A 20,643-nucleotide genomic window follows, 5' to 3' on the forward strand; every position below is an offset into this window, starting at 1 on the left:
TCACTATTGGCTTTGAAGAATTGTTCCAGACATTCTATTTTTATTTTTCCTTCTTGGGCTGTTATTCAGCAAGACAGTAAATCTGCTTTTGGGGTGCATCAGTCATACTCCAATGAGCCCAAATAAATGTGGGAGGTAGCTTTGTCCTAGGAGACTCCATGCTACAGCAGCTATCATACCTGAAAGCATAAACTCTGAGATGTGTGTTCTGGTTGATTCGGGAGACCCAGAACTGTGTGTCTGTGACCGATCCGAGTCAAATCTGTTCCTCTTGGTGCTGTGCCAGACTCGGCCGTGCCTGCGGAGCGCTGCCCCCTGCGCTGGCTGATGCAGCCTCTGCTGGCAGCGCGGGGTGAGCGATACAGCGGCCGCGGTCTGTCCGTCCCTCCTGTCCCTGGGTCTGTCCCTCCCTCCTGCCCCTGCCCGGGGCTCTGTCTGTCCCTCCTGCCCGGGGCTCTGTCCGTCCCTCCTGCCCGGGGCTCTGTCTGTCCCTCCTGCCCGCCGCTGTGTCCCTCCTGCCCGGGGCTCTGTCTGTCCCTCCTGCCCGGAGGTCTGTCTGTCCCTCCTGCCCGAAGGTCTGTCTGTCCTTGCCCGGGGGTCTGTCCCTCCCTGCTGCCCAGGCCCTCCTCCACGGCGGAGCTGCCGGAGCCTGCGGGCTCTCGGCGGGCACTGCTGCTGCAATCTTCCCTTCTGTTTCCTCCAGCCTTTGTGTTCAGAGCGTCTCACGCGGAGGGTTCGAGCTCCCTGTGTGCTGCTCCTGGGTTCCCAGGAGCAATGAAGGGCTGTTCAGGAGCGTGTGGAGTTCCAAGGGCTCCGTGAGTGTGTGTGAGGGCCGGGAGCCGCTGGGAGCCTTACGGCAGCTGGACAGCATCGGGCAGTCTGAGGCTGCTGTGGAGGACGGGCCGGGCCTGCGGAGCTGCTTGGAGCTTCCAAATGATTGATTTGTAATGATCTAGCCACATCATCCTTTATCTCACAAAACCATGTGATAACCAATTCTATACCCCCTGCTATATGGCCCTGCTGGATTTTCCTCATGGTTGGTGGGCAGACTTGGATTTTAATTTCTGACCTTGCCTATGTTCCTCACTCTTTTATCAGTGGGAGTGACTAGGTATTTCTGATCTTACTTCTGACTACATTCAAATCCAACCAAGCAATCAATGACTTCCCTGACTTTTTTTTGTATACGGCTGTGGGAAAATTCCTGGTTGGCTGGCTATGAATTAATGAAAATCCTTAGAATGCTTCACTAATTATAGCTCCTGTGGCTTTAAAAATGCTATTCCCTTTTTTAATTTGAGAGAGGTCACAGAGGTTTACAGAAACTAAGAAAAGAAAACTTAACATCTGGTTGTGCTCTGTAGATGACTGCTTTTGTGTGAAGAAAAGTTATGGTGTCGCCTCAGCATCAAACACATTCAAGGTGATCCTTTCTAAGAACTCTTGGCAAGAGCCCTCTTTGCTCAAACTGTGTTTTCTAATTAACTTTGCTTTGTATTTTCAAATGGAGGATTTTAGTTCTCCAAACTAAATCCCAAACTCATATTGATGCTTAAAGTTCACCCTGCCTTTATAAAATTTATTTTCCTGAGTTTTGTAATTATAGCGTAATATTTCCATATGTTTTCTATATTTCCTTTAAAAGTTATGGAATTCCAAGATGAGGAGCTTGCTAGGTTGAATTCTGGTATTTATGAAGGAGAATTTGTTCTGTGTTTGCTTATCTATACTGAAGTTTCAGCTATTTGTATATAAAATACTGAGGAGTTACCTGATTTGTGAAAGTCCCCTTTTTAAAACCTTAATTTTGCATGGGCTAAAAGAGAATTTTTTTTTCCAAATAATGCAGGTTAAAATTACATGTGAAGTAAGTGTAGCTAATGGAAAGCATAATATGAAAATCTATAGATCCAAACAGTTAATCTTCTAAATTTTTAAAATTATAAGTTATCAGCTGCTCAGTTAAACATATGTAATTCCAGGTGTGACTGGTCTGGAACCAGAAGGCATAAAAAAACCCCACAACTTTAGAAACTTACAACAGTCACATGATCTTTTAATATTAGACAGTGGTTTAAGCAAACTCCAAGCAGGCCTCTGTCATCTGCTTGGAGAAACACCCCAATCTGTTTTCCTTTCAAACATGGAAAACTAAGGGATTTCCTTTTGGTTTTATTTGGCTGTTTTGCTTAAAGAGCTAAAACCCTACCTATTAAAGTCAGTGTCAACTTTGACTTTTGTTTTGATGGGGTTTTCCTTCATACTGCAGGTGGCAGGGGGACTGCCTGGCACGGAGCTGCTGGCGCTGGCTCCTCGCGAGGGCTGGGTGGTGCAAGGCTCCTGGCTGCTGCTTGTGGCCCTGGGGATGCCTCTGCCTGGTGACACGGGTCACAAGTTCACAGTGCACATCACATGGGGAGGGTTTGGGTGCTGTCCTCAGCAGGGGCAGTGCTGCACAGAGCCACCCTAAAGTGCAGCAGGGAGCTGAACAGCAGGAGCAGGGCTGGGGGGCACAGCTGGCCCACAGCTGGGCGGTGGCTGCTGCTTAGGCTTTGTTGCTAATTGCTGTCAGTCTCACTGTTGCATTGGGGTATCCTGGAACAACCCATGTAATGTGTTCTTGTGAAGTGGGGAGTGTGCTGTGAAGTTGTGTCTTTGTTTATTCCACAGGAAAAATTTCCTTGATTCCAACCTTAATGATTCTGTGGGTTTTTTCCCCCCTCAAGCGTACCAGAATAACTTTGGTTACAGCTGCCCAGGCAATGAAGAATCAAAGGTACCAGAGTAGCTTTGGTTACAGCTGCCCAGCCCGTGAAGAATTCCATTCTTTTCCTCTGTCTGAGCTATTAAGGTGCCAGTCTGTATCTTGCCTCACAGCCCTTGTAAAGCCTGCCTGCACTGCTTCCTATTCCTGCAGCTTCTGTGGGAATCAGTTTTATCTTCCTGTCTGGGCTTGCCCCCAGTTGTAGGCAGTGGTAACAAAATGAGGATGAAGTTGAAACTGGCAAATTGTGCAATTTGTGCTGAGCATAAAGGGTGCTCTGTCTGGATGAACTTTAAATACAGTGTGGAAAGGGGGTGTTGCTGAATCACAAACCTTTTTGGCAAAGTTTTCAAGCTTGTGCTTGTGCCTTGAAGTTTGAGAGACACAGGGTGTAAATGTGTGATTTAAGCTTCAGCCTGTAAGGGAGAGCAGACCCTTAAAAGCTTGGAGTGGGATTCTGAAAAAGAGTGGAGTGCCCTAACTCCTATTAACTTTCAATGGAGTTTATCTCTTTTGTGGCTCAGGGGTGTAGATATGTTTTATATTGACTCAGCAGTGAAGCTGCTTAGTGAAATTTTCACTCCCATCTGTTTCCTCCCACTTTGGTGTTGGTGTTTGCCTTTCTCTCCCCACCTGCTTTAATGCACCTATTTGTGAGCTGCAATGTAAATCACATTTTTAAAGCAACTTGAATTTTTTTTTTTTTTTTTTTTTTCCTTCTTCCCTTTTCACAACTGGAGTAATTTGAATGACATGGATAAAATGAGATCCCCATGCATTTATGTTAAGTGTATGTTCAGAATTGGTGAACTACAGCATGGAGGCAGAGGAACTGGACAGGGGAGCCAGGAAATCCCCAGGCTATTTTTGTGATTAGGCCCAGTGTTCCATGTAGCTATTCAGATGTTTTTAACATTCCCACCCTTAAGCTGTGTTAATTTAGGTATTCTGTTAAAGGTATCTCATCAAAAGAGTTTGAGGTTAGTATAATGAGCATATAAATTATTCAACATTTTTCATAGGAGCGTTTTTAACAGTGAGTTTTTCACAAGCAAGAAGATGATAATGTTTCAGAAATCACTTCAGCATCTGTTGAAATGCAGCCAACTCCGTGGTGGAATAGAGAGCTCACGGTAACGCTATACAGCCCTTCCTGCCAGGAAATGAAGAGCAGTGTATTCATTTGTAACCCAAGGGGGGCACTTCACCAGCCAGCCTATAGTTTGGGAATGGAATTTGGTCAGTTTACCACTAAAATGACAGAACGACCCCGTGGCTTTTACTAACTCTCTTTTTCTTACCTTGCTTTAAAGACAGCATCTCTTATGAATACAGTGTCTATGAGCAAATTTGTGTAATTAGGGAGTACAGTTGAAGATTATTCCCCATTATAAGGAGCTTTCATTTTGTTTACTCTGTTAAAATTTTATCTGAGGACTTCTGGTACTGCTTCACAAATTATGCTTTAGTTACAAAAGAGTATCTAGGGTTTTGCTTTTTCTGTTGTTTACTACAAAAAGTTTAGCTAAGATACTTTTCAAAGAACCAGTAAAATGATCTATTGCGTAGTTACAACTTTGCTTTATTGTTTAATTCTCTGTTTTGAACAACTTATGTTGGTGGTGTTTAATAATTAGCTTAGTTTACCTTCTGACAGGAGGAATAGGTTAAGTATGAAAAGAGTTAAAATGAGAAACAAAAAGAAAAAACAAACACCTAACTCAGCCAGACCCTTAACAGGTGAAAAGTTATTTTTCCATGCTTCTTCAGAACATCAAAGGAAACAAAACCTTTATCTTTTATTCATTAGAGAGGAATAATGCAAGTTGGGATAGCTTAGGTTTCTCCTTATAGTTGCATTTGTAAGAGTAATTCAGTAATCATGCCATTCACTTTTGGGGTTCTTTTTCATTAAGGACCACTGGCCGTGAAATGTCATGCAGAGGTTTGAAAATGGGACATTCAGCTCACTAAAGAATGAGCTGCAATGACAGAAGTTTCTTTTTATTACCTTCTGGCAGTAAATATAAGAATCAAAGCCCCAAATAAGTGATAGAATAACATCCAATATTGTCTAGCAATGCTGGATGTGCATCCAATATTGTCTAGCTGTGGATGATGATTGCTCAGTGTAACCACATTGCATTTGGTTTACATCTTTTATTTATTGTTTATTATATTTCATTAAACCATTGAAGCTTCAGTATGCAGACCCCAGTAGTTTATCTGTGTCTTGTCTGTGGCAAGCTGACTTGGATTTCTAGGTGTGATTCCTCCCTCTCCTCCCACTGTGGTTAGGTTTCACTGCAACAAAAAATATTTATTTCCATGAACATATCTTAAAATTATATCCAAGTAGTATTCCTGTTAAAAGCTATAATTTCTACTGGAAGTGAAACTTGATGATCTTTGGGTCTACTTCTCAATTTAATACAATAATGTGATTGTATTTTGTATCTTCCTGTTCAGTGTTTTAGGATTAGCTACATATATGTTCAGTTCAATGTTGATAGAAAGGAATCAAATGAAAGTTTGTTAAGAGAAACACAGGTTCAATTTAACTTTTTAATCTGTGTATTTAACTGCTGTCTTAAAACTTACATTGCATTCTGGCTTCTTAAATAAGATGAATGCCAGAAGACAACTTGTTCACTGTCATTCTGTAAAGAGACTTCATTTCTTAGAAGTGACAGTGACTACTTCCTGCAGGAAAAGATCAGATAGTGTGCGTGGATCTTTCAAAATAAAAGGTTAAACAATTAGTGTAAATGCTTTTCCAAGAATTTTTAAATTCAGATGAAATTTTGTCATAATTTGATCAAAGTCACATAACCTGTGGCTCTGTTTTTGTTACACATGCTGATGGTCTGTGGATAATGTTACATTTTTTCAGCATGAAACTGAACACTTCAAATCCCTAAAGCAGGCTCAAATTTATGGTTAATAAAAGAATATATTGTACTGGATGTCATCTGTTATATCACTCTGGGAACAGAAACTGGCAGTGAGTGGACAGGAAATATTTCCATTTCAAATCACTTCAGTCTATGGTCTAGGGTGAAAGTGTCTGATTTCAGGAAAATCACTGTGAATATCCATGTAATAGAAATATTTAAGAAGAGTATAAGCTCTTTCAAATATGTTTTTTTGCTTTATGGTATTTTATGGGCAGATACTACTTATTAATGTCACGTATTTTCTTTATTTCACTCTTGATCCCTTAACCTTTTCAAGGCAGAAGGAACAGTAGAAATGTGTACTCAGGTACCTCTGTGTGCCAAGTAAGCAGCAATTTGATGAGTTGCTGTGCAGTGGCCAAACTGCTTCAAAGTCTCAGAGCTTTGTGTTTGTAGTTGGTTGGGTTTTTAAGAGTGTGAATTCCTATGTGTTTGTTGGGTTCTTCCAGCTCAGTGCATTTCTTCAGGTTGTCTCCTCTTCAAATGTATCATAAAGTGTGAGATCCATGGACTGTAATTTTATTAATGGAAACTTCAAGCAGCAGAAATTTTGTATGTTTTTCATGTGTTAAGTGGTACTCAAACAGCTCTGTGTTTTGAAGTATTTAAAGCATTTCAATTAACTACATTTTAAATGGACACGTTTGTCCAGGAAACATGAAAACCAGCAGAAAAAAAGATGTATATTTTTATCTTTATCATGTATTAACATCCTGAAATACTCAACCCTACATCAAGTAAGTTATTCAGGTATGTGGAATTTTTTTCGACTTTGCAGGAACACAAAATAGGAAACAAACCTTAATAGGGTGAAGATTTATTACTTAATTTGGGCAGTATGGAAAAGTTTTATTATCTGAGGTGTAGGCTAAAAAATAATTAATTAAGTCTGTATGTAAAAACAAAGCACTTCTACCTTTTGAAGATAAAAAAAGTTTGATCAAAGGATTAATTGTGGAACCTGTTATTTACTGTGAGTCTCATGGAAGGACATGAGCTGAAACCTGCCTCTCATGTGCTCTGCTTACTTGAGCAGCTCATTGCTTGATGTGGGATTCTAAGAGGATTTTTTTTAAAATTTCTATGTTTTTATAATTTTAATGAGACGGGTGAAATGACAGTTTAGGATACCCTCCTTGCAGGTTCCTCTGGCTTTTAAGGACAGTGTGGAATGGTCTGGATCTTATTGGTGCTGCTTGTGTGGAAGCCGGAGGTATTTCTTTAGTGCAGCACAGCAGGGGTATTTTTCCTGAGGCTAAATTGACTTTGTACCTTTCCTGCATCTTGTCAGAGTAGGCCATGACAGAACAGATCCATATGCCAAGCCTGCATTTGTACCTCAGACATTTGATTTTAATGTTCGTGTAATTTTTCCCACAGTACGATTTCCTATTATTATTTATTAGTGAGTATTGAAATTTTTAATTTCAAAAAATTTGATTTGACTAAAAATTTAAATGTTCTCAACATACAGATTTTCTTTGCCATGGGTTTGTGGGTTTTTTTGTTTGTTTGCTTTTTAGTCAGATAATGCAATTTAAATCAATAATAAAAGAACAAAAAGTGTTCCAAGGTTATAGAAAAAGATTTAGAATGGAAATCTTGCAAGAGGTAAATAGTACTTAAGCAAATGGCACCAGTGAAGTAATTCAGAGCCCAAGCAGGTTGTGGTACAGGTTGTGTCAGTGCTTTAGCAGATATCACATTTCATGTCAAGTACTGTATTAATTAGTATGAAAAGGGCAGTTATGAACTGGCCATGTACAGATAGGATGTGTAACCTTTGCTTTGGCCAACTTCCAAAAGCACTTAACATGAAATACTCAGGAAAAAATGGATCTCTTGAAGTGTTTAGCTAGATCAAGTGTATTATGAAGTGGGTTATCCGTAGGGTGTGATTTTCAGCAGTGGAAACTGAATGCAGTCAGACTGGAGTTTCAGTGCCATTTCAAACCTTAAAACTCTCTTTCAAATATTGTGTCTAAATTCCCTTTTATAGTAGTTAAACACTGCATGGGACTTGATAGCACAGAATGCCTAAAGAGTTTGCCAGTACAGATATATTTAAAACACACATATTGCCCTGATTTTTTTTTTTTCCAACAGTAAAATTTAGCAATACTTAATGCTTTTTAAATTCAAGAACTGAAGGTAGACGAGCACACAGGAAAATTTGAATGTATTCTGTCTTCTCTTCATCCTTTTTTTCATTGTGAAAAGCCTCAAGAATCCTGATGGCAGAAACTATTCAGTGGGAAGGAGTGGTTGAATCACAAGGTGAACTTTATTCAAGGTTGGCAATTCTCAGAAACGTTCTCACAAATGTTTCCTCAGAAAACTGTGTTTTGGATGGTTTTATTTTGTTGTGTTTAAATTCCTGGTGTTGATTATTTGGTGGAGCTTTTCCTGCTTGTCTGTAAGTGGGGGAGCTCCAGTTTGCCTGGAGAGACAGGCTGGTGTAGCTGGAATATTGGAGTATTTTACTACTATTTCTTCCAAGTATCCTTCAGGTGAGCAAGAAGTGTTTGTGCAGCTTTGTGTCTGTCTCTGACACTTCCAAATGGAGTCTTTTTGGCTGCAGATATGATGGCTGTACTCTGTAGAGGGGAACCAGGGGTGTAAAAATTCCCTGGCAGCCAAAGCTTTAAATCTGCAGCCACCAAAAGTATCTGCCTATGTCTCTGAAGTTCAGCCATGTACATCAGTACACAGCAAGCACTGGACCTTCTAATCCTCTCTGTTCAGTGTATTACTGCTTAAGCTTGGAGCAGTTTTCATCTTCTCTGTGGACTAGACAGAGGCTTTGAGAAGGAATTATTTCCTAAAAGTGCATCGTTCAGCAGTAAGAATCTCTCTTGGCAGAGATTTTGGGAGGTGGGTGTAAAAAAGTGGAGCAGCAAAGGAGCCCAAGCCTGTCTCCATAACACAGCTGAGGGAAAGGCAGCACAGCTGAGGCTTGAGTCTGCCTGCAGCTTCTCCATTACCTGAGGGCAGAGAAGAAAGGGAGCAGTACTTGATTCCTTCCTAGGATTTGGAGGGAAAGGTAATTGGTTTTATTAGCACAGGTGATGTACAAGAACATTTACTTCTAACCCAAAAGTGTTTTTGGTCATTGTATTTGACACGATGGCCCCTCCATTTTTCTGGCTTTTTTTTCTACTCATCCACAGTACAAAAGTCTGGAGCAGTCATCATGCTTGTGTGTTCTGAGACTGCAGCAACCTGCTTCTCACTTCTGATGAGCAAAATGTAAAGCATGGCTGTGTATGGAATAAATGTAGCACTTCTTGTGTCCCCCCGATAGTGAACTTAGTGCCAAAGGCTCCTGTTCATTGCCACTGAGTAGTGCCACATTTCAGGTCCTGGCTTCTCATTGCCCAAGGCTTTTTGAGTTCTGTAGCTCACAAGGATGGGAAATTTGGGAGGAGATCCTTGTGTTACTTTAAGGAAAGTTGGTTTTTTGCTTCATCTCCTGTAAAAACAAGTTTCATGTGAAGTATTAAGAGCACTATTGGTGACTGGCAAATGATTCTTTAAAGCTAGAGCATGGCGTTTTGGCAAGGTTATTCCTGGACTAGAACCATACTGCTTATGAATTAATTTTAAAATCTCATGGATGAGTGTGTGTTTCTAAACAATTGTGTGTTTCTAAATCCCTAAGAATAGGTTTTTATGTCCAAAATAATTGTGTTATTTCAAAGGGAGGGATTAAGATGGAAGAATCCCAAATCCTATCTACTTAAAAAGTTTTATGAGTTCTGTGGCACTTTAATCAGTGCAGTTATTGCTAAATTACCTAGGCACCACATTCTCCTGAGCCAAGGCTTTGGTCTATTTATATGTTGGTCCTACAAAACCAATGTACATTAATATTCTTTGCAGTCATGGTCTCTTGTGAATATGTAATATTTTCTGTACTTGTGCCTGTGTGTTTCATTCATGCTTACATAAGAACTAAAGTGAACTTTCTAAGGACATGCATTTCATATTTTCTGATGGCAAACTCACAAAGAATTTCAGTGACTTTCAAATAGTACAGGAGAAATATCTGTGAGGAAACATTGTCTGAATACAATATCAAAACAAAATAGATGTGCTGTGTCAAATTTTTCACATTCCAACCTTTATGTGATCTTCTGCTTTAAGGATTTCCTTGAAAGCAGCTGTTTTTACCATTTTCAGAAGTTACCAATTGGTTAAACTCACCCTCTACTGCAAATAGGTATTTGTAGTCTGCTTGCTCTGAGGTTGTTTGCAATAAAAGTGTCCAACATTGCAGTAAATTTCAGATGAGAATTTTCTGTAGGTCAAGCAGTTATGAATAAATCCACAAATCCACATTTGATGACGGTTTCCCAATTGATTTTTTTTTTTTGTGTGTGTGTGTGTGTATGTGCACTTTGGCATTATATTGAGAAACGAAGAGTGAAAAACCCACCCTGAATTAGTCATAATTGTGGATTGTGTTCTGGCTGAAGCTTAAAACTGAAGCTATGAAGTCAGTCCTAGTTACTTTTACAGATTTTCTGTTCCTTTGGATGAAACTGAAATCAAACTGAGAGCTTGTGCTCTGGAGTTTCCAGACTGAAAGGTAGGAATTTGGCAGCAAAAAATTGTTAGGGAACTGTTTATGATTTTGGAAATAGGCTCCTTTAGTGGTTTTCCAGGTGCCACTGCATTTGCTCAGCTTTAAAGGCAAAGACTTTCTTTTTGGATCTGTCTCACTTGGAAGTACTTACTCATTTAGGAGAAGCAGCAAACCTTTATGTGCATAAAATCTTGAAAGATACAATTTGTAACTCTGAAGTATTTTTCTTTGCTTTCTTTTTTCCCTGATGTTCTGTCCTCTGAAAGCTACATAATTTCTTAATGTGGTAAGCAAAAGGAATGAATGAACATACCCATATACATGATATATATGTTAATATAACATATATCCATTGATCTATCATGCTTCACTCACTTCTTGAAACATTTTCTTGTTTGTCTTCTGTCTTTCAGCATCTTTATGAGACAAAGACTGTGCCTCAGCCTATGTCTTTGTGTGCACAGTAAGTGCACAGCCAATAAAATGAATGAAAAGAGACTGTTTAATTGTTTCATGGACAGGTTAGTTTAGAAGTGCTTGGGCATAAGCTAAAATTCAGTGCTCATGCAATCATTCCAGTAAGTGTGAGGAACCCTATGGATTGACTGAGGTTGTGGATAACTTCCTACAGAAGGAGAAAAACACACTCTGAGTGGAATAGTCAGCTTGATTTGACAGTGTGCTTTGCAGTGTGTTAAGCAGTAAACATCCACTACAGGTTTCATTCATTTCTTCACCATTATTTCAGATATGTGTTATTCTGTTTGTTGTTTAGAGCATAAGTCAGTGTTTCTCAAACTAATTTGTCTTGGGTCCCTCTAAAAGCAGCTTTACCATTTGTAGCCCCTTTCGTTCCCACTCATAATCACATCTCCTGCACCTGTCTTGGCATTGCTTTTTCTCCCCCTTCCCCTCCCCAAACACCTCATCTTTTCTTGGAATTCTGTTGCCAGGGGTCAGGTCCCACAGTTAAGAGAACATTGCTTTTTCTACAGACTTTTGGCTTTTGTCCAAATATCTTGAGACCAGCATGTTTCAGTATTGTTTGTGGGAAATGGGCTGTATTTGAAAATATTTATTCTGTTAACTTCTGGAGGCCTTTTGGTTGTTTTGAGAACGCTTTTAATTTACCAAACATAATTTGCACAAGAATGTTGGAAAAAATAAACTGTGTCAGTGCAAACAATAGAAAACTTCTTAGGCAAACTTTCAAATTGCATGAGAGAAATCAGAGCTGATACTGCCCATTCTGTGTCGTGCTTTGCTGCATTAAATTCCTGAGTGTGACTCAGAGATTTAAGATTTTCACGGTAGGTGGTGAGCAGTATAGATTAAACTTGCTTCCTCTGTTGTTGTGCCCCTGATAGCTGCCTGTTCCTTCAAGAAACCAGTTCACATCATTTCAGTGAACAGCTGCACGGGGCCGTGCTGCATCTGAAGAGCTGTGCTGTAAATACTTCTTGTAGTATTTCTCTTTGCAATGGTTTCTCACTGCTCTGTCAGACAGAGCAGTGTAAGACAACCTTCCACTGCCTTTTGAAAATAGAAATGAAGCCAGGCAGGAATGGGGCATAATGGAAAGGTGTTTTTACTGGTTTGGTTTGGTGGGTTTTCTGTTTTCTTTTGTTCTGATGGGATAAGCTGTGGCTTATGCTCTTCAGCCAGCATGTTGCACCTCAAAAATCCCCAAAGACCCCATGAAATGAATATCATGAATACCTTTCAGGACCACTCCTCCCCTGGTGGGATTTAAGCCAGCAGCTGTTCAATTCAATATTTTTTCTTGATAGGAGGACATTGAGAAAACCATATCTAGTCAAAATGGCAGAAGGATTGTTCAGGCAAAATGTAATTACAAAATGTAGGAAGTCAACCGTAAAACCATCATTGGTGGTTGGACTCAGTGATCTAAAAGTATTTTCCAGCCTAAATGCTTCTGTTATTCTAAGATGTTCCATCATGCTCACAAGTGATGGTTTTCTCTCCCAGCCAATGTATTATTTACAGTGAAGTGAAAGCAGTGCTTTGCCTTTGGTGTCTCAGGTGGAATTTGAGGTGCTCTGGAGACACACTCAGCTCCTCTGCAGCTGAACTTTGTGCAGTGGCTCTGGATGAAGCAGTGAAACACTAAACAGCCACCAGCAGAGAACCAACCAAAATCTGTGAGCTTCTTGTAAATAATGCTGCTTACAGAAGAACAAACACAAAAGCTGCCAACTTAGTAAAAGAAGTTAAAACCAACCTATTTAGAAGAGTCTAGGTTCCTCTTTAAAATATGAAATAGGCGCCAAGAAGTCTGCTGCATTAATTCACTTTAATTCACTTAAGTTAAAACTTATTTCTACAGTGTCACTGAGAGGTGTTTTAAAATGCTATTCCCATATTTTGTGCATGCAGTGCAGGAATATATATGTATAAAAATGTATATATAAAGAGGTAAATCTGAACAAAATTCCTGGTTGCAGTTGTCAGTCACACCAAGTTTATAAATAATAACAGTACAAACCTACCCACCCAGGGCTTAGAATTCATTCTGCAGTCAGTGGAGTACACACAATTTACAAACATCAACATGGATTATGTATTTTGTTATATTCTCTTGAAAGCAATTCAAAATGCAGGCATCTAAATAATACAGATAATTCATCATTTTACTGATGACTCTAGAAATAGAAAATATTTTTTCTTGGTTGAAAGCATCAATAAAGCTTTGAAAGAAGAAGAGCAGATGTCAAATATAAAGCCCTTGTTTTACTGAGCAATGAGCATGATAAACATTGATTATTCTTCTTGATGCTAAAGTTCAAAAACAATTGTCCCTTCAGTTTGCCTCATGGGAGTGTGAAATTAGGACCATGTGTGTGTTGATGAACAACATGTGAAAGATGAATCATGATTACTGTTTTGGTCTGCTGCACAAGGCTGTGCTTGAGGCGTAGTGATTTCCTACCTTCTCCACCAGATTGCTGTAATTAGTGCTAGCATCTCTCTCTGTTTCCCTGTATTTATGTTCAAGTGGCTGCCTGACAGTACCTAGCCACACATATGAATTGGCTTTTTTGAATGAAAGAGTGTTTGCTCAACAGAAGAATGTTGGAGTATATTTCAATATTGTTTGTAATAAAGATTAGTTATAGGACTATTCTGAAATCACCCATCCGTTTATATCACCAATGCTATCTCTGGCAGGAATTGCCAGATATGAAAAATAGATGTTTCTTTCAAATATGAAACACTATATGTTCTAGGTTAAAAAGAGGAGGGGAAAGTTCAATAAAATCAAACAGAGTTTTCATTTCATTCAACTGTATTTAATTTATGCCTCTGGCGGCAGACATGAGTTAAATTTAACTTCTCTTGGAGGCACAATTAGTTCCTGTGGTTACAAATTTCATTTTAGCTTTATTTCTGAATATGTAATCCTAACTTTGTTTCTCTCTGGCCTAGTAATGGGTGAAAGAGTTGTCATAAGTGCATTTCATTACTGAGCTGTTACTATAAATGAGGGTTGGGTATTAGAAAAATATAAACAAACAAGAATAGAGGTTAAGACTTCATACAATAGTCTTTGTCTTTTATTAATACTTGTGCTCTTTCATGTTGAAAGATGGATGTTTAAATATAATGAAATGCCTGTGCATGCCTTGAACACCCAAATGAGCTATTCATTCTTCAGGAGATGATGTGTATTGCTCTCATTTAATTCTGTGCTGCCTTGGGATATCTGGGGATCTTAATTATTCAGGCTGTTTATACAGATTGAGGAACAAATCCAACATTGATCTCTGTGATTTGAGGTGTGTGATGGAAATTCTTCCTGGCTTGCTTGGCCAGTATAGATACAGGATTTGGATTTTAGCTTATCATGTTTTCTGTAGAGTTCTGTGCTTTGAGCTCTTGTAATGTGAGATTTCATGTGGCTAATGCCTCCTCTGCTCCCCCAGCTTTTTGACAAATAAGGTTATTTGTAATTTAATATGTGTTCATTTCAACTTTGATTATCTGTTCAAAGATCAGTGGTCTAGAATTCTTCAGAAAAGATGTTTTGGCTGTTTTCTTTCCTATGTATTTCTTCTCAGTCCACATGTATAGAGGTATGTAGACCACAGTGATTTTGTAGGAAAAGCTCCAGGAATACAAAGACTTGTTTTCTAGTAAAGTTCAGAATAAATTAAATTAAACAAATGGAAATTCAACAAATGTTCTTGGTTAATTAATGATAGAATCACAGAATGGTTTGGGTTGGAAGGAACCTTCAAGATTCTCTAATTCCAACCCCCCTTCCATGGCAGGGACAATTAGCTGAGAATTCAGAACCCTGAGGCCATAACATTAGTATTTATAGTTTTGAAGTAAGATGCTCTAAACAAGTTCTTCTAGCTATAAGCCACCTAAATAGCACAATTACTTTAATTCAAAACCAGGGGAATGCTTCCTAGAAGAATATATTTTTAAACTCACAGCAGTAAGTCCTTGAGGGGTGAATGCTGCAGTTGAGCATGATGAAATTATCTGAGTAGCTTACATGTTTTAACTTCTAACTAAAATAACAATTATTTAATTCAATACTTTGGGGTGACCCTAATTCTCTCACTAATTACTGCAGCCTTTTTGTACCTTTTCTACACTTGAGGGTAAATTTTTGCCACTAGTGAGTCTTATGTGCTGCATAGGTTCAGCAGAGTTTGGCTTCTGTTATGTCTGTCTGCGTCTAAATTATCAATGTTTGTGGTATATTTCTTTATGTTTATACTGTTACATATTTTGTTATATCACCATTATCCCAGTAGAAAGTCAATTAAAGGAGAAGTGTTGCCTCTTTATTTTAATATAGCATATAAAAATCTTACCTAATGAATAAAAATACATGTGCTAATTTTCTGTGGAGTTTAGTAGAATTCATGTCTCCCAAACCTTCAGCTCTAGGACAAAAAGAAGACAAGTAACAATTGATTTGATGGTTTATCTCCCTTTATAAAAAGTCAGTAGTTACTTTTCTGTGATTTTTTAATCAAATAAATCATGTCTTTGTTTTGCTGTAAGTTAAATGACATTTAATAAAGATTAGAGAAACAGAAAGTGAGTCAGACTAGAACAGGTATTAATAGAAAAGTTACAACTGAAAAGAAAGACTCCTTCCTGTTTCAGGAAGCTTTTTTGTATAACAGCTGGTTCAATGCCAAACTAAATCAAACTTAAACAATTAAAAGCTACCTAAGAAGAAAGTGAGATTACAAATTTAACTTGTAACAGTACTATCAAAGTTTGAATTTCTTTCATCCTTTAGGAAATGTTTTAAGTTTTTTTTTTTTTTTTAACTTGACAACTCCTGCCTTGTTTTTCTTTGTACATGCCTGGGTCTGACTGTGCAGAGGCACACAGGGAGTGCTCAGACATGATCCTGACAACATCTAATTCCTGCTGCTGGCCTTTTCTACTGATGACTTTTGCTGTTTGCATTGTAGCAGTGAACCCAGATACAATTCTGTGTAAATGGGTGGTATTTTTTTAAAGCTAATGGTAAATATTATGTGTTTTGCCTTTCAGGGAATGATATTGTATCATAAGAATCAGTATTCCAATTTTCAGCTTGGTGTCTTGTGAGGGTGATGCTGCATTTTGTGTTTCAAAAACAATTTCAGTGCTTTCTGAAGGGGAAGGTATTTCATGTCTGAGGGCCAAAGTTCTTTTCTCTAAGTAGAGAAGAGACAGCAGACTCATCAAGGGTTTCTCCCTGGCAGAGCAGTTCTCTGGCTGGTCTTCAGTTTGCTTTGACAGTATTTGATAAAAGAAAAGTGTCTGAGGTAGCATGATGGGTTTCTGCAGTGTCACTCTCTTGGAACTTCTGATGCTCTTTTTCATGGCTGTGAGTGGAAACCAGCTCTTTGGCCTCTCTCCTCTCCTCCCCCACCCTGTTTCCGGGCCAGAACCCCGTCTGGTTTGTCATTAAACCTTGATTAAAGGTTTGTTTTTTGTACATGCACAATTCACCCAGATGGTGGAAGTTGAGAATATCACATCATTTTCTCCCAAAAATAAGCTTCTGTGATTCCCATTTACTGGACAGATCATACTACACCAGCCACAGTTTCATGTCTTCATGCAAATACTAAATTCAGACTTTCCATGTCTTTGTTTTTCCTCTACAGGGGCTGTCATCAGTCACAAAGAACAATGGACTACTCAACATCACCTTTAAATATGACAGTAAGTTGAAAATCTGCACTATATTCACAGAAATCAAGGACTCCATCACAGTTGTCAATATATAGCAACATGTCTCTTAAAATGGCTCTAAGAATGGCATAAGCAAAATAATGTCAAAATACTGACATAATTTTAAAATCTAGAAAATTTGTGTCGGCTGGGTCTGGTAGATGTTCTCCTGTGTCTTACTGATAATGAAACTATCTAAAAATCTGTAGAAGTTTCTGTTTCAGGTTGGCCTACATAATTTGCCTGGTATTTGACTGAAACATTATAGAAAATTATTTTATTCTGTGAAAAATATAGTCAGTGAAAGGTTCAGTACACACAAGGACATAGGAAAGGATTATTTTGAGCTTTATGCAGCTTTTCTCTGATGTGTAATTTTGGGTGAAAATGGCATAATGTGTGTCTTGAGGTAGAAAATGTGTTCGTTTGTATTTGTAGACAGGTAATATATTTAAAAAAATTGTCTTTGCAAGGATTAATATTGAGTATGAATATTGAATAGCTTCTTTTCATTTAGTTGAATCAGTGGGAACCTTTCATTAGCTACAGTCTTCAAGGCCCAGGCCAATGCAAGACTGCCCTGTACATTTGCAGTGCACACGGGTGGTTTAGAGCTGTAGCAGCTGTGGTGGGGTTTGCAGCTGAACTGAGAATAAAGTAATCTCTGGCATGGTAACAGTGATAAACAGGTTGAGCTGCAATACTTCAGACCTCTTCAAACATCTGCTAAATGGCTGTATCTTATTGTTGGGGGTTATTTTACATGTTTTATCATCTTTGCTGTCTAGTTGTCAAAGCAGGACTGCTAACTATATTAAGAATTGATCCTTATGTGGGCAGCTAGTGGCCATCATGTATAAACTCAATGTACAGTCAAGACAAGGTCTTAATTTACATTAAAAGTGTTTGTTTTAATGCCAGTGCAAGTCATAGGTGTTTTTTCCTGCCTACCCAAAGAAATTACCTCAAATGCGGAATGTAGATAAAGTTTCATCATTGAGAGCATGCATCAGGAAACCTAACAATAGTGATTTGTTTCATTCTGATCATCCTTTTGCTCCTCTATTTTTATATTAATTCCTGAGTTTGCAATCCTTCACTGTGAATTTATTAAATTTAATTTGATCTTAATACTTAAAAAGAGCAAATGTAAGTGTGTCAGATTGTACAAGATGTAGGTGGTCACTGCAGAAGAAGTATGTTTGGTTTTTTTTAATCTACATAACACAAACTAGGAAATGGTACCAGTCAGAACAGGGATCCCCACATTTAGTTAACACAACGAGTCTGTTTAAATCCCAATATGTGTCATGTTTTTTCCATTAATTCTGGCACTAGAAACTGTGTTTAACCAATGGGAAGTATTGATTCTCAGTTCTGCTGGCACTGTGTGCATCCTGGACAAAGGTGTTATTTGAGTTCTGCAGGACTAGGAAAAGAGTTTGCTGATATGAAGACTAAAGAGCTCACATGGTATGGAAATATGTATTTACCTTTAATAAGCCAGCACAAAAGAAAATTTGACTTGCTGGCTGTGGTTTAAAGGCTCTTATTTTGCTGCTGAGCAAAATAAGAAACTGTGTTTTATGATGCTAAATTACTTGGTTAGATTATTTATTCAGGTGAAAAAGAAATGTCTGTATTTTTAGTATGTCACTTGTATTCAAGTAAAAGAAGTAGTTTCCTAAAAAGTGTGTTTTTTCCATGCTGTTTTCTTCCTAAAACTGTTGTTCTTTATAACTGTGAATCAGTTAACTTGCAGTAAAACTTGAGGCATTTGTGCTATATTCCATTTTGGCAAATTGTCATTTGACCATAAAATTCTGGTAACCAGGATCAAAAAACTTGGGCTTGCTATTAATTAGATCCAGACCTAGCAAAAACCAGTTACTTCAAACTTTCCATTGAAAGAGATCCTCTATCCTCCTCAGAGGAAGTTCATGCTGTCACTGAGTTCACTCATAGCAACTGAGCTCTACAAACAGCGCAGTCAGCACCAAGCACCCAGCTTTGGTAAAGGGCAGTGTTGTAGAGTGTTCTAATGTCTGTGAAAGTTAGAGAAAAGACCCCTTGCCATGGTCATTCACAGTAAAAACCCATTTTCTAAATCTCCTTTACAGCTAATATTTTTTCTTTCCTTGCCTTTAAGATCACACCTCTGAATTAAATTCAAATTTCCTGTACTGGTGTATCATAGCACTTGATTTTTCATGTTTCTTTTCTACAAGCTCTCTGCAGATGAACATATAGCATATAAATTATCTCATTTTTTTAAAATTAATCATCAGTCAGTAATATACAATCTACTGATCCATTTCTTCTGGATTTTGTTAGTTTCACTAGTTCAGAAACAGAATGTTTCTTTATGCACACCCATCTTCATGTATACTGGTGAATTCCCTGCTTGCAGTACTTCTCTTCCTGCCACAAAATATGAGCCTAAATATTGTAAAGCTTTAAAAGTAACAAAATCTGGTGTTGTTTTCTTCTTTTAAAAAGAACAAGTTCAACAACAAACTCAGGAGTCTTTTGTTTATGTTTTGTTTTCTTGATTAAAGCTAAAGCTGTGGCACTGTAATTTTAGGGAATACACTGTATTTTGTGAGGATAACAAGACAAAAGCAGTCCTGAGCGAAGCCAGTGGCAGTTAAGTGGTCTGTAGGGATGTGGCTGCAGGATGGAAGGCAGAGAGGAGATGGATTTAAGCAGCAGGTTCTTTGTGGTCAGGATCAAGCAGTATCATGGTTAAAAGCACTTCTTGAGCAGTTCTCAAGCTTCACATGGTTTATTGTTCTCATATGTGCCTGATCACTGACCAGCATTCTCTTGCTTTGAGCACTGTACATGAACAAAATTAATGTCAGTCTTCATATTGTTTTGAACAGCTACAAGGAGAAGTTGTTCTCTTTTGGGAGTCCCAGTACACATGATGGGGGACAGGTTACACTGGTGATATAAACTGGTAATATCCTTGGGAGTCCTGTGAACTGTGGGTTGGCAACCAGTGAAAGGGTTGTGCTCAATGATTTGTGAACTTTTGTGGGCTTTTGGGTCTTGAGACAAAATCATCTAGATTTGCTGTGTAGTCCTTATAGAAAATACTTCACTGGTACTTTTACTTTGTTCAGTCTTGAAGACATGTTAGGGAATCTATGTCAGCTAGAATGTTTTTCTTAAAGTGTTTGTTTGTCCATATTTTTAGACTGCACTCCTTACCTGAGTTCAGTGGGAAGACATGTGATTGGAGATGTGCAGAACATCACTATCAGTCAGTTTGCATGCCAGGAACAGGTGGCTGTGATGATCCTTTGGACAGCAAATGCCATTGGTAAGTTATGGAAGGAAATGGACTCATTGATCATGGGTTTGGTAATAACTTTGTGCTCATAGGTATTAAGTCAAATAATTAAATTATGCTTGGAATCATTGCATACTGCCTACAAAGAAAGGAATTCTTAACACCTTTGCAAAGCTCCTACCTTTCTGACTTGCTTCAAAAACATCCTTAAAACTAGGATGTTCTCTGCAGTCATACATTGCTTTTTAATGTCCCAGTTTAGTGAATTCCTACTCTTCAGAACTGTGCAACTGTCCCTGGTTTCATTTTCTGCCCTAAGGCTTTGGTGCATTTCAGTGGCATTGATTGAGTTTAGTTCCTGATACACTTAAGGGTTCTTTAAGATGCAGATTGTCTTACAGGTGGAAAACATTACCTAATCACAGCTATACAGACTTTAATGTGTTTCCTTGCCAGGCCTGGTGATTAAGAGTACTCCGCAATTACTCCACTGGAAGTACCTTGTTGCCCACTAGAGCAGTAGTGTCCAAAATTAAGGATGTGCAGAAATCCTTTTTCACTGTGAAACTTATTTCTGGGCTTTAAAAGAATATGTGAAAATTCCACTGAATTCTGCAGAACTGTGCAGTTGAAGGCATTTGGTAATGCTCAGCTGCAGACTGGATGAATCAAACATCCATGGAAACAAAGCCTGGTGTTCTTCCTTGTGATCAGCAGAGGTAAATCCTTTGGACAGGTTGAGGACAGAACTGCTGTTCAGGCATCTTGGGTAACATAGGAACTGGGCACTTTCAGGATCTTTGTGTAAGGACAAATA

The 20,643-nt window shown here is 38.6% G+C and overlaps 1 protein-coding gene across 1 annotated transcript in view; it reads left to right on the plus strand.

The window, feature by feature from the left end:
- IL17RD (interleukin 17 receptor D) overlaps nucleotides 1–20,643 on the plus strand; it is a 43,135-nt gene that overhangs the window by 6,199 nt on the left and 16,293 nt on the right. The window contains exons 2-3 of the mRNA XM_041465699.1: nucleotides 16,462–16,519; nucleotides 19,731–19,856. Coding sequence (XP_041321633.1) covers nucleotides 16,462–16,519; nucleotides 19,731–19,856 — 184 coding nt within the window. The remainder of the gene's footprint in view (nucleotides 1–16,461; nucleotides 16,520–19,730; nucleotides 19,857–20,643) is intronic.

This window comes from Pyrgilauda ruficollis, unplaced genomic scaffold, assembly GCF_017590135.1.
Source record: "Pyrgilauda ruficollis isolate IOZ18807 unplaced genomic scaffold, ASM1759013v1 scaffold10, whole genome shotgun sequence".
Classification (NCBI taxonomy): domain Eukaryota; kingdom Metazoa; phylum Chordata; class Aves; order Passeriformes; family Passeridae; genus Pyrgilauda; species Pyrgilauda ruficollis.